At 35.3% G+C, this 15186-nt stretch overlaps 1 protein-coding gene across 1 annotated transcript; it reads right to left on the bottom strand.

Moving 5' to 3' along the window:
* Positions 1-6806: 6806 nt before the first annotated feature.
* LOC130743239 (G-type lectin S-receptor-like serine/threonine-protein kinase At1g11330) lies at positions 6807-14357 on the bottom strand. Its single transcript, XM_057595392.1, has 8 exons — positions 12836-14357; positions 12009-12131; positions 9529-9671; positions 9247-9457; positions 8713-8953; positions 8479-8626; positions 7798-8099; positions 6807-6993 (listed from the first exon to the last, which is right to left on the bottom strand). Exons 1-8 carry the CDS (start codon positions 14109-14111, stop codon positions 6945-6947), a joined length of 2493 nt encoding a protein of 830 aa, XP_057451375.1. The 5' UTR covers positions 14112-14357; the 3' UTR covers positions 6807-6944.
* Between the last annotated feature and the right edge of the window lie 829 nt (positions 14358-15186).

Raw genomic sequence — 15186 nt, 5'->3', positions numbered from 1 at the left:
AGGCATCACAAGCAACTATTTCTTCTAACTTAGCGATCTGATTCTTAAGCACAGAGTTAGAATTGATCAAAGCGTGATTATCATTTTTCAAATCAGAAATAATTTTCTCATGTTCATAAGGAGTCTTAGAAGCAACAGATAAGTCCTTTTTCAACTTTTTATGCTTAGACAATAAGGAGTTATACTTATCCATGATATCAGACAAAGCATGTTTCAGTTCAGAGGTAGAGAAAGAAGCGAATACTTCATTTTCATCGTCTGAGTTAGGATCTCCTTCTGATTCTAAGTCAGAGTCAACAACTTCCTTTGACTCTGCTCCTTTGTCTTTGACAATAGCCATGAGTCCTTGGACTTCACCATCAGAGTCAACATCCTCTGACTCTGATTCATCAAATGTTACCATCAGACTCTTCTTCGTCTTGAAGTGCTTCTTTGGCTTCTTGTCCTTCTTCAACTTTGGACAATCACTTTTGTAGTGCCCTGATTCTTTGCACTCAAAGCATGTGACTTCCTTAAGTGAGGACTTCTTCTGGCCTGAGGATTCAGACTTTCCTTTTGCCTTTCCAGAGCCTTTGTACTTGCTCTGCCTGTGCTTCCAGATGTGGTTGAGTCTCTTGGAGATCAGGGTCAGCTCATCTTCATCAAAATCTTCTGATGCTTCTTCAGATTCTTCTGCTTCAGCTTGGAGAGCCTTTGACTTCTCAGCCTTAGCCTTTTCAGATTTGGATTTCAAGGCTATAGACTTTTTCCTCAGATCTTGCATCTCAGAACGCTTCAGCTCATGGCATTTCAAAATGCTGATGAGTTCTTCTAAACTCATATTCTCAACATCTCTTGTGAGCTCAATTGATGTCACTAAAGGCATCCAGCTTTCAGGAAGACACCTAATGACCCTTATGACATGATCTTTAGTTGTGTAGCTCTTGTTGAGAGGTCGTATGCCAGCTACAAGCAACTGAAATCTGGAGAACATTTCTTCAATGGACTCATTTGGCTCCATGATGAAGGATTCATACTTTTGGATCAAAGACAATGCCTTTGATTCTTTAACTTTCTTGTTTCCTTCATGAGACATCTTCAGAGATTCAAAAATGCCTTTTGCAAACTCACGATCTGTGATCTTCTGGTACTCTTCATAAGAAATAGCACTTAGAAGAATTGCTCTTGCTTTGTGATGTTGTGAGTACAACTTCTTTTGATCTGCAGTCATCTCAGACCTTGGGATCTTCTTGCCATCTGCATCAACTGGACGCTCGTAGCCATCCACAATAATATCCCAGAGATCTGCATCGAAACCCAGAAAGAAACTTTCAAGTCTATCTTTCCAATATTCGAACCTTTGACCGTCGAACATAGGAAGCTTTGCGTTGTATCCATCTTTCTGTGTTTCACTGGTGGTAGCCATTGTTTTTCACACCGGCCCGGATCACTGAACACTGTTAGGTGTGGTAATCAGAACTTGCGCTCTGATACCAATTGAAGGTATGAAAAACGGTAGAAAGGGGGGGGGGTTTGAATAACATTTTCAAGATAAAACTTCCACCTTAAAGATTTTAACAAATCTTTTCGAGAACTAAGTGCTAAAGATGAGAGATAGAAAAGCACACAAGGATTTTATCCTGGTTCACTTGATGAATCACTCAAGCTACTCCAGTCCACCCGTTAAGGTGATTTCTTTCTTCTTAGAATGAAGGCAATCCACTAATCAGGTAAAGTGTTACAACTGCACTTGAAACCTACAAGTGACTAACAATTACACTGACTTAGCTCACACTAAGATTCACTCTCTTAGTCTTCTCTAGGATCCGATCAACCTTGATCTCCTAAAGGAACTAAACAAACTGTTTATCAAAGAAATGTTTACAAGAGATTTGCTTCTGAAAAGCTAATAGTAAACACAATGAATTTCAGATGAAAGAAAGCTTAGAAGGATTTGAATATTTCTTGCGCGTGTGTGAATGCTTCTAGCCGCTTCTTTCAGTTTTCAGCCTCTTATATACTCCAAGGATTAGGGTTGAACGTTGCATGGGAAATGCTACCGTTGGAGAGCAGTTCTGGAAATTCCATCTTCTGCTGTGGCTGAGGATGTTAGGTAGGTCGTCAGGATGGTACAGTTGCTTTTGTACTTGGATAGCGACTTGACCTTTAAACCTAGGAGACTTCTGATCAGGGGAATGCTTCATGTTGGAACTTGTGAAGCCGGTTGATCAGAGTCAGAGGGAAAGCACAGATCCTCTGACCGTTGTATCTTCTGATTCTGAACTCAGAGGGAAGTACATGGTCATCAGAGTTTCTTGCTTCTGGACATCAGAGTTTCTACTATTCAGCTTCTGGATCTTCAGAGTCTTCTACACCTTCAGAACATCTGAACCTTCAGAGTTTCTTGGTTGTCAGATCTTCTGGATCATCAGAGCTTCAAGTGAGCTGAGTCCTAATCAGAGCTTGATTTACTTCAGATCTTCTGAAGCTTTTCTACTATTCATAGTGAACATAGATGTTGCGAAAGCGTTGCTTGGGTCACTCTTTATGCACAGTGTTTCTGATTTGTGTGAGATTGAATAGAGGTCAGAGTCTGTAAATAGCACACTCAGAAAAACACGTTAGAGTACCATAATTGTTCATATCAAAAGGTTAACTTGTAATCATCAAAACATAGAGTTGTACTACTAGATCAAAACTTGATCTTACACAATGTGGTCTAACCACTGAAGCAATTTTATACAATCATGAAGTCTTTGAAATTTAACATACTTTAGTCATGTTCTCTTTGTGATTAACACATCACACACATCCCATACATACATGACTAATAACATGTATGCCAACACGTTCTGAACGTGAGTAGTACCACGTGAGGAAAGGGAAAAAAATAACTATCAAGTTAATTAATAGGCTTAATTCCAGTTTGGGCCCCTGATGTTTCACAAATGTGCGGTCTGCACCCCCTGTGTTTTAAACGTGTGATCAAGGTCCCTCATCTATCTGAAATGGTCGATTGAAAACCTTCTGTCCATCTCTGCTAGTTGACCAAATGAGAATGCTGACGTGTCACTTATTTAATTCATAAAATATATGCTACTAATTGGTGACGGAAATAATGTGTCACAAAACCCTTCACTCACATCTCTCCCTCTCACTCTCGTGTTTTTCTCCTCTCCCTCACAACACCATCTTCTTCATTACAAGCACAAAACTCAGAGTATGAAATTTGGAGGTGGACAAGAGGAGAAATTTAGGGTTTTGAAAGGGGAATTCAAAATTGAAAAAGATAATCACCTCTAAACAATGAGCTGACTTTGGATTTGGGAAGAGGAGTTCGAAAGCTTCCAGAACCTACCCTTGATTTTCATAGCGATGCTCGCCGGAGAAGACGTCGGTGGTGGCGCCGGCGGCGGTCGCTGGAGTGACGGCGACCGATCATCAAATTGGTTGAGGGGTTTTGAAGCTGACTTCAAGGGGAGTCTAACCGTGGTGTTGATTTTTCCATTAGAGGCCGGACGATGCCGGAATCGAGACGGGAAGGTGGCGGCGGCTAGGGTTTCATCTCCTCTGGTTTGTGTCGATTTTCTTCGAATCGGGAGGTGGTGTTGGAGCGTTGGTGTTCGCTGGGGCAGGGGGAGGAGCACGCGATTGACAAGTGGTGGTCGCGGCTCCGGTGGTGGTCGTTGGACCATTTGTAGGGGCAGAGCTTCATGGTTGTGGCCAACAGTGGTTATTGCGTGCGTGGAGGTGGTGGTTCAGCCAAGGAAGGAAGGAGAAGTAGTATGATAAGGGTGATGAATTGAGGGGAAGAGTGCTGCCATGGTGTGTTGGGTTGCAGAGGAAAGGGTAAAGGAAAATGAAGAAGATGATGTTGTGAGGGAGAGGAGAAAAATACGAGAGGGAGAAGGAAATATGTGAGTGAACCGGTGAGAGAGTGAGAGCGTGAGGTGTTGGCTGAAGGGTTTTGTGACAGATTATTTCCGTCTCCAATTAAATAAGTGACACGTCAACATTTCTGTTTGGTTAACAGACGGAAGCTAGCGGAAGTTAATGGAAAGGTATCGTTATCACGTTTTAGATAGATGAGAGACCTTGACCGGACGTTTTAAACATAGGGGGTGCAAACTGCACATTTGTGAAACATCAAGGACCCAAACTGGAATTAAGCCTAATTAATACGATAAACATAACAATGAAATTGAAATAAGCACATTGAAATGCATTACATTGAAATTGAAATACGATAAACATAACAATGACAACAACATGAACGCTTATTAGAAGTTGTAGTCCATGATTAATGATAAAAACTTCATAACCGATCTTGTTGTCAATCAAGCATATTTGAGCTATAGAACCTACAAAGGAAAAAATTTATATAAGAGTAATAATCAGTAACCAATACAATATAAACTGTGTATAATTTGAATGGTTATGTTGAGTTTTTTTTTTTATTTTGAAAATTCTAGTGAAATATTGAGTGTTTATTTCTATGAGAATAAATTTTTTAAACTTAACATATTGATTTTCCTTAATGAAGCTCTGATATATATATATATATATATATATATATATATATTATTTAATTTTTTTAACTAGAAACAAATAATAGTGAGATTTGATTTTGAAAAAAAAAAGTTTTAATTTAGTTTTTTTTATAAAATATAAATAAAAACGAAAATTTGTATCTCATTAAGGAAATAGTGATTATTTATCAAAATTCTCACATTGATTAACCAAATTCTTTTATTATGGGTTTGAATCAGTCAAACATTAATGCCCAAACTTTTTCCCAATATTTAAAGCTGATTTAGGCAAGGAATAATGAATCATTGCCCAATGCCCATTCAATAAACATAATCACCTTAATGATCATTTAACATTAATTGGTTAATTTTTTTAAAAAAACAAATATTGAGTATTGGGTTAAAATCTACACTATTAACTTAAATAAGGAAATTAAATTAAATGAGAAATATTGAGTTTTTTTTTTTTAATTTTGAGAAAGGAAATGCATTTACTCAACTTTAACTTTTTCTTCAAATCAGACTCACCAAATTGGATAATCAAATTTGGAATATTTTAAAAAATTGAAATTAAATTAAATGAGAATCTGCACTATTAACTTAAATAAAAATCTAACCTATTCAATTAAATAAGGAAATTAAATTAAATAATGAAATATAATTAAATACAGAAATTAAATTAAATGAGAAATATTGAGTTTTTTTTTTTTTAATTTTGAGAAAGGAAATGCATTTACACAACTTTACTTTTTTCCTTCAAATCAGACTCACCAAATTGAATGATGAAATTTGGAACATTTTTAAAAAATGATAGTATTTTTAACGTGATACTGAGGTATAAAACATTTTTTTTTCTTCTTTAACATAACGTGTTTTCAAAAATTCCTGAAAAATTTGCCCCAAATAATATTATATAGAAAAAAAAACAATTATTTCAAACCCAAAACGCGTTTATAATTTTTTTTTTCCATATTATCACTTGACTTTTTTTTATTTATTTTGAGAAGGAAATGCATTTACTCAACTTTAATTTTCTCGTTCAAATCAGACTACAATTTTTCTCCACTTAAAAAAATCATATCTGATTCAATACATATCTTTTTTTTTTTGAAAACAATATATATATATAATGTCGATAGTACAAATAGTCATCTAGTGCTACAGCGCAGAAATTAAAACTGCAACCCAATGATCATGAGAACAAACTCAGATCAAAAACCTACGAGACGGACATCCGTCGGGGACCCAAATGATTAAAACGTTTTCATAAATGATTTTAATATAATTTGGTTTTAATTAATTTCCATATAAATTGAACATTAATGGTTGATTCATTATAACTCATAAAAAAAAAAAACAACAATATGGTTAATCAAATTTGGAATATTTTTAAAAATTGTCAGTATATACCATCCGTGAAGCTCATTTAAAAAACCTTTTTTTCTTCTCCTCTAACATAACCCGTTTTCAAAAGTTGCTCAAACCTTGGTCCAAATAATATTATCCAGATATCAACATTTATTTCAAACCCATGCAAAACATTTTTTTTATTTTGAGAAAGGAAATTCATTTACTCAACTTTAATTTTCTCCTTATGAGACTATTATTTTTGTCAACTTAAAAAAAAATTATCTGATTCAATATATTATACCTGTAAAATGTTTTCATAAATGATTTTAATATATTGTACCCTAATTTAAACTGATTTCATATAAATAAAGATGGAAAAAATGTAAATAAGCATTGAACATTGAGTGTACCCATCTTGATCAAGTTCAATAGTAATTCTTTTCTCCTTTGAAACATCTTTCTCAAACTCTTGTTCACCACTTGCACCAGTGAGAATTTCAATCACATCTGCTCAATCATTAAAACATTAATCCAAATTTAATAACAGTAAGTTAAAACTCAAAAGGCTACCAAAGAGTACATACTTATAAGAAAAGACTATCAATGTCCTTAAACATTATATCAGAGAGTGGCACAAAAGAGTAAGGACTTAAGTTGATAGCCTTGTTGGGAACCAATCACACAAAAGTATGAATATCAAAGTTGATCTTGAATGGATGCGAGGTTGGACGGAAATCACGACCGCTTTCACCAACACCAAAGAACGAAATCCGATATACACATCCTTCACTTAGCAAAGATTGGAATTGGTAAATAAGAGTCATCATAACCGAAGCGTGAATCTTACAACCCTGAAATTCAATAAAAAGAGAACATAAGAAATTTACCAACCATTAAAAAAAAAGAACTTAAAACATGGTGATTATGTGAAAAAGTGATATACCTTGTCATCCATAAGAACCATGTCCATGGAAAATGGAAGCTTCGAACCATATAAGCTCCGACTAAGCCATAAACGGTTCACCTTTGCAACAACAGTCAAGTTCTCCTTCGAGGCATCGAGGGTGGCGAGATTGTCGATTTCCATCAGAACAACGTATATTTCAAAGCTAATAGTTGGTGGAAAATGAAAGGACTGATGAAGTTGAAGAATAGCATTAGGTGATTTATATAGGAATTTCAGAATTAGAGTTACTGATGAATGGAAGTTAAAAAAGGAAGGTAAATGCATGATGAAAATAAAAACATTGATTAATTGCACGGTATTTGAAATTGGTAGCCAATTCCGCGTAAAAAAACCTAGCAATCAGACTTGATTCTTTGTAATTTTCCAAATAAAGTTCTCTGCCAACTTTATCATAGCAAGCATCACTTATTTGTCATTAAATAGTCGAAATAGTCAAAATGTTAATCAATCATTAATGTGCAAATTTTATGTTAGCAATTAATGAGGGGACAAAAAAAAATAGAATCAGCATTCAAACGGCTTTCAATAATGAGCCTCCATAGAAAACTCAAATGAAAATGGGCTAAACACAATTTGGTCCAATCAATATGAGGGTGACACTTGTCAGCCAAAGAGAGGGGTTGGGTGATGTTTATGGGGATTCTTCTCCCAATAGTGTAGGCTTTGCTTAGGCTTTGTTGTTGGGGCTCAGGCCGATCCTTATTACAAAAAAATTATCAATTCTCAAACCTTTCCATTTTTTGGATGGTCTCATATTTTCACACTCCATGAAAATCTATGCTAACACACATTTATGAGATGAATACATTTCATTGGTAGATTGGTAAATTATGTAAACCAATAAGTAAATTGATAATTGGTATTACAATTAACCTGCTATAATAAGGATGTTACAAGAAATTCTATAATAAGGATGGAACCACTGATCAAATAAGCACACATATTTTGTCTATGCATTGATCTCATATTTACCTGCCATGAACTTCACTAAGAGTTACATTATTGTTGGAGCTACACTGACTCTTTTGAGAAGACTCTGAACTTTTAGCATTGTGCTTCTGGACAAATGCAACTTGCCCTGGAGGAGGCAGTTGTGTGATCTCACTTATGAGCATCAAAACTACAGTGGATATAGCTGGCCTTTCTCTTGGGATTTCTTGCACACATAGAAGTCCTATGTGTATGCACCTTAACATGGTACTTTCAACGCTTGGATCCCATATATCTGGATCTATTAGAGAAATAATGTTTTCTTCTGTCCATAGTTTCCATGCCTAGAAAGAACAACAAAACTTTATAAGTAAAAATTACATAAGTACTAGTAAGACACTTTGTAACATACTAACTGTGATTGATTTATTTTTTAAAAAGTCAACACATTTCTCTAACTTCTTAAAAAATGTGCTAGCAACACTCTCATTGATTGATTGAAAATCATATAGGTCGTCATGAAAAACATTATCTTTCAACATTCTCTCATTGATTGATTGAAAATTATGTAAGTCTCACTAAATCGAAAGTTCAGCCATATGTTTACTGTTGCTAGTATTATGTGTTGAAGTATGTCTCTAAAAATAGTGTTTTTCATACATTATTCTAAATTATAATGTTAATTCTTTGTAATTAAGAATGCCATGGAGTATGAAAACTTACAAATCCTATAAGGCTAAGCGAATCGTCATTGCGAAAGCTAGTGTTTCTTCTTCCACTAACAATCTCTAGCAATAAAACTCCAAAGCTATACACGTCTGATTTCTCTGAGAAAAGCCCCTCCATTGCATATTCAGGAGGCATATAACCACTGCATTGTAGAGCATATAATACAAATTAAATAACAATTAACGACATTCTGTGATAATTATGTTCAATGATAAAAGATTTACTTACTAAGTTCCAACAACCCTTATTGTGTTAGCTTCATCATCTTCACCACCTTTGAAAATTCTGGCTAAACCAAAATCTGATATCTTTGGAATCATCTCACCATCTAGCAAGATGTTGCTTGCTTTTAGATCTCTATGGATAATCCTTAGCCTTGAGTCTCTGTGGAGATAAAGTATACCCCGAGCTATTCCTTCAATTATGTTAAAACGCTTTCTCCAATCTAAAATTTTCTTTTGAAGTGGATCTGAAAAAAATTAAAATGAATATAAAGTTGGTTATTTTAATAAAAAAAATTGAACTAAAACAAACATGTTAATTCAATCACAATTACCATCCTCTTGTTTCACATGACACTATCAATGAAATTTTGTGTCTATCTCTCTACTCATAAATATTTTGAGAACGCTACCTATATAATAGGCATTAAGATCGAGATATACACAAGATTTTATATAGCACGACAATGCCATGTGGAATATGCACATGAGAGGATCCCATCTGTTTTAGAAATAAAATACATAATAAGGAAGAACTAACCAAAGAGAAATGCGTCCAAACTCTTATTTGGCATGAACTCATAAACCAGGATCTGTTCTTCTCGCTCAACACAACAACCAAGAAGTCTTACAAGATTGCGATGTTGAAGTTTAGAGATCACCACAACTTCATTCATGAATTCTTCTAATCCTTGTCCAGAAGATTTTGAGAGTCTTTTTACTGCAATTTCTTGGCCATCTTCCAATTCTCCCTAGATTGAAAAAAATTAACACTGATATATAATTTGTAAAATGGTAGTCATCTCTCAGAAAAAAAAAATACCTTATATACTGGACCAAAACCTCCTTTCCCAAGCACATTACCCAAATGAAAGCCTTTTGTGGCGGTTGCAAGCGTTTCAAAACTAAATAGTGGTAGCTCATCTAGTTTCATTTGTTTCTGATCTTTGAATTGAGGCTGGCTCCCTGAATATAGTTGTCATTTGTTAAGGAAAACTTGCATTGCTTTAATGAAATAAATTTAGAATTTACAAAACATTTAAACAAAAGTAACTAACTCTCCTTCAGAAATCACATATAAATTAAGGGTTCTAAAATTAATTTAACTATTACTTACAAGTGACACATAGTTTGACTATTCACAGAGAAATGTCAAGAGACATTTTCAAAATTCAAATAAAACGCAAATACTAATGCACGTGTTGATGAAAAATTAAGTGTAAATAAGAAGTCACACATATAAAAAGAAAAATGTTGATCCATATGTAAATGACACTTTTGTATACTTTGCTCTTAACTTAATGTAGAAATCTTTTGTTTGAGTTTTATCTGATTACTAGATCCAAGCTTAAAAGCTTATTCCAATTCCCAAAATTGTGTGGTAAGTCTAGGATATTGATAAGCTAGGGATGAGTGTAAAGTTGTACAAAATTGCCTTAACAAATTTTGGACTTTCAACAATCATACTTATAAACTATATAGCCTTCATCCGAATTGGGAGGGATTTATTTTAACTTCCATCACTTAATTAGATATATTAAGCGTTGCCATGGATTTTCCACTTCTATTTACTTATCGTCGAATCATAAAAACATATTGCACCACTGGCTATGAAGTGTGGGTACTCCAAAAATGACCACTTATTGGGTATGTGTACGCGCGATGGGTATGCCTACGTACCTGATACGAGTCTATAAAAAAACGTACCCGATATCGTACCTTAATGCATTTTAAAAAAATATAGAATCTGCGTTGGGACTTTGTGGCACACATTGAAAACTTCTTGGGTACTTCTGGGCCAAGACTACATCATTGTAGTTTTTCTTAATCAATTCAGAACTTTGAAAATTTTAATTTCTGAAACCTAAATTCTAAGTCATAATCTAGCCTCTCACTCCAACCTCTTCTACCACCGCCATTGAACCCACATACCTCTCAACCTCTTACTTAAACCTTTCGCCTTGCCGTAAGACCTTCGTCAGTCCGCAACACACTATCGTTTCGCATCACCTTGTCATTGTGTAATTATCTTGTTCTTTTTTTTATTTTAATGTTGTTATGTCGTTCTGCCTCGACAGCACAACACCATATAAATTATTTTTGAATCCTATTTTAATTTGTATCATTTGATTATCTTGGGTGTAATTTATTTAAGTTTATATATTACTTTTTAACTCATTATAACTATATATATATATATATATATTTATTTATTTATAAATATTCTATATACCAAAGTACTCATATCTAGGATTTTCTAAAAATACCGTATGTCATACATAAAACTGTGACGAATCCAGAAATTTGATGCTATGAGGGCAGTATATACATATAAATTCGTAAAAAAAATTAATATATACTATTAGAATTGAAGGCATTTTTTATCAAATGGGACAAAGGTGAGAGCATGTTTCTACCAAAGAGACTATAGAAAACTACGTACTTTTATTACTCAAGTGAGAGCATTTAGCAATGTAGAACACAAGTGAGAGCATTTTTTACCAAATGATCCATAAAAAACCATATACTTTTACTACTCAAATTTTTTTCTAATGAATTTTTTCAAAATTAAGTGAGGCCACATACCCTCATAGCTATATACATAAATCCGTCTCTGCATACAAGTATCCGGCACGTACTCGTATGTGAGCACTACTAAATTCAAAGCAGTCCAACCTATTATGTGTTTGCAAATTTCAGTGTTCACGTACAATTCTAGCCACACGCACCAAAATTTCAGTGTTCTTGGACTACTCACGCACCAATTCTAGTCCCGTCTTTATCATCACCAAGTCCACCACTTATACTATGAGTCTTGTAGGATAATACTACATACAGTATCACTTAACAGCACACCAACTTTGACTATTGAGCGTAGTTGACCATTAACTATAGAGTGGACTTTGATTGATAAGAGCAAGCACCATTTTGTGTTTTGTTTTTCAGTTTAGTCATTAGTGTCTCTAGTAAGGACTTTAGAGCCATTTGATTATGAACTAAAGCACTTATCAATCAAAAGCTATCCACTTATAAGCCATTAGATTATTTTATTTTTTCTTGCTTTTTCTCTTCATTATGGCTGCGATCATCAAGCTCATATATATGAACGCTAAAAAGTTGTAGGTTTGATTGAAAGTCTAAGATGTACGTAATACAAAATCGAAGAAATCAAATCCATTACATGATATACAAACTAGCATGATACTCAATTGACACATAACATAATACTCTCTTTTCTAATTGCACACGAAAAACATGAATGCTCTTCAAATTACTTAAGAAATGGTAACAAGGAAACTTTACCTGTAGGTTTGGCAGTTAATTTCCGCCACAAAATATATGAACAAACAGCTAAGGTAACTGCTCCAATTGCCACAGAAATGGCAATAATCAATGTCATGTTTCCTTTCCCCCCTTTGCTTTTAACTGTATAAAAAATAAAACAAGTTGAAAACTTAGAACTTATTTAATTTAGCATTAGAAAATATGAAAATGGATAAGTAGGACATCTTGATACATCTTTTAACTTCAACAAAGAGTGGATTGGACTCGCTTCCTTTAGGGCGACTCGACCTCAACTCAAAGACTTTTAGGACACTGGAACTCAATGCTAAAAACGCACTTCATCCTTTTGCACGAGGATTTGATGTTTTGCGGGCAGGTGGACCGGACTCGCCCCTTTATGGCGATTCAACCTCTATTCAAAGGACCTTGCGGTCTTGGCACGTCGACTCTAGCAGCTTAAAGCTGATCGAATACTAGCGGATTGGGCCCATAGATAGCAAAGGCCAAGACGCCTAGTTAAGGCCCAAATGTAATAGATTTATGTTTAATGTTTGACTCCACTATAAAAAGCAAGACCCCTCATTGAATAAGACAAATTCTCATTTACTCTTATATTTATTGTCTTGACGGCTAGAAATCCTAGGACTCGAGAAACCTAGATCTGGGCTCAAATCCTTAGATCTGAGACTCTAATTCCTAAATCAGAGGGCTGACGGCCGTGTGTAAGAACAAAGAGTATATCTCGATCTGTTTTTTTATATATATTTTTTCTAATGGTAAACTTTGAAAGAACACATGGAACGGAACCAGAGGATTCTAAAAATGAAAGAGAGAAGAAGACACACCTAGTTCTGCAGGCACACGAATGAAGAGATCAACACCTCTCTTTTCAAATTTCTGCAAGTCAATCAAATCCCTACTCCAATACATGCAACCAATAGTAAGGTCATACGCATACGCCAAGCAAGAACAATTTGCTAAGCAATCCGGCCGACACTTATCTTGCTCCCCACCAGATAACTCTGCAAAATCGGGCACCTTCATATTATTAAACAACAAAAACTCATCTTGCTGCACTTCACTCCCATTCTTCACCTCCTCACACCGCAGCTCCGCCGTCCTCACACACCCGCCGGTCCAATTCTTTGCGCTCCACGCCTCCGCATCCCTCGGCCTAAACCCCTCAAAACAGCTGCAAATCGGGTCACTGAAAGCGTCACAGTTCCCAAAAGCCCCACAAGTGCCATAGAAATCACACACATTTTGACCCACCTCGAGTCTATACGCTTCCGTCTTGTTGTAAAAGTTTATATATTGAAGTGTACCATTAGAAGTCATGCGCAGAATTCCAAAGGTGTTCTGCTTACCGTAATTGTAAGTAAGATAAGAATTTCCATGACCATCATCCTTTTGAAATTCCCATCCAGCCAGATACTCAGTTAGCATCCTCGGTGCGCCGAGGAAAACTCGTCCATTCCATGGACCAGTTCTCCAATATGGATGAGTTTTGTTGCGCCAGAAAAACACTTCTGGAGTGTCCAATCGTTCTAGACTAGCTGTGAAGTAGCCTGAAGAAGGATCAGTACTATTTTTCCATGAGGTGTACTCGATTTTCTTCAGGGTGATTCGGTTTGTCGCGATTTTCATCCCTGGGACAGCTGATCCGCTAGGATGGGAGTAACTGTCCCAGACCGTTTCTCCAGTTTCATCATCTCTCAGGATCAGGTTTCCTGAATCGAGAATCTGAGCTGTTCTTGTTGAATTGCTTGAAATTGAAATATCTGTTGACCATATCACACGGTTCTGAGCGTTCAAGATTACAAGATTTCCATCCTCGTTGATTTTGAAGACGCTGGAAGAATCGTTTAGTGGTTGATCTCTGTTTGCCACCCATATATTGTAGGATTGGGAGATGTACCAGATTGCTACGTAGCGGTTTGCAGAGTTTTCTGGGGTGAAGAATCCTAGCTTGATGTCACCGTTTTTGGAAGTGATTGTGTTGGGGTCTCTGATGGGTTTGGATGGTGTGATTGTATCGTCAACAGAGCTCAAAACAGAAGAAAATATGGAGAATATGAGTAGAAAAATCAACAACAGATTAGCATGATTGTGAAAACCCATAAATGTTAGAGAACAATGGGAACCTTAGTGTGCTTTCTGGATGATATTGTTTGTGTCTATTTGAACAAGAATATTAGTGTTTGGGTTTGATGGGGTCAATTGCATTTTGAAGCTGGTGGTGAAGTAAAACTAACTGCATCGGTGTTGTAAGATAATATGCTCAAGAAGAAGAATTATGTTGGTGATTTTCTTGGTAAAGAGGATTGTAATAGAAAGGTTGATTTCCTTGGCTCTCTTTGACTAACCTAAAGTTTAGTATTTGATAGGGAATTTTCGAAGAGGTTTATTATTCAATAAAAGGGAAAACTAACGTTCACACTTTAACATCGCGTCCACCTATTGATAAATGAAAAAAATTAAGAGTCATGTATAATGTAAAATAGACAATAAATGAAAATAAGATTGAACAGAAAGAATAGTGTGAATAATTAAATTAAAACCTTTCAATAAAATGGAGCAACAGCTTTATTGGAGAAAAAAAGTCGGTATTGAATTGCAGAGCTAGGCAGTATGTGTCAAGATACTCCCATGGGTTTAGTTGAATTTAGCTACGCGTTAATTAACATGCTAATTAGATGGAAAAAAATCGTATTTGAGATTATTTCATTCAGAAGCCAGCTTTGGTGACATCTTGTAATTAGTCGTTACTTTCTTAATAAATAACAGGATTATGAGATCAAGTTGCACTATGACTAGGAGGGGTTATTTTATAAAGAACATGGATAGTTTATTAAAACAATTGAAAAATTTGTACACTCAATATGTGTAGACCCTTAAGAGAGACAAAAATAAGATGAGAAACAACTTCTAGATGTAATATGTTATGTGTTTAGCAGAGCTTTTAGTTGTAGAACTGGACTGGGCTTAAGACATGGCTAGGAACTTGGGTTCAAGGTCATTATTTGTGTGCATCTGACTTTGCTAATGTATTGAGGTTCTCTAGACTCATGTTAATGTACGTGGTTAAGTGCATAAGGGACAATTAGAATGATTAGACTTAGAGTGATGATGGCTTGGGACCGGTATTTGAGAGTCTAGTGATGAAATTTTATGTCTATCTATCTACTCATAAATA

This window comes from Lotus japonicus, chromosome 3, assembly GCF_012489685.1.
Source record: "Lotus japonicus ecotype B-129 chromosome 3, LjGifu_v1.2".
Classification (NCBI taxonomy): Eukaryota; Viridiplantae; Streptophyta; class Magnoliopsida; order Fabales; family Fabaceae; genus Lotus; species Lotus japonicus.
This window is presented reverse-complemented; position numbering and strand designations above follow the sequence as displayed.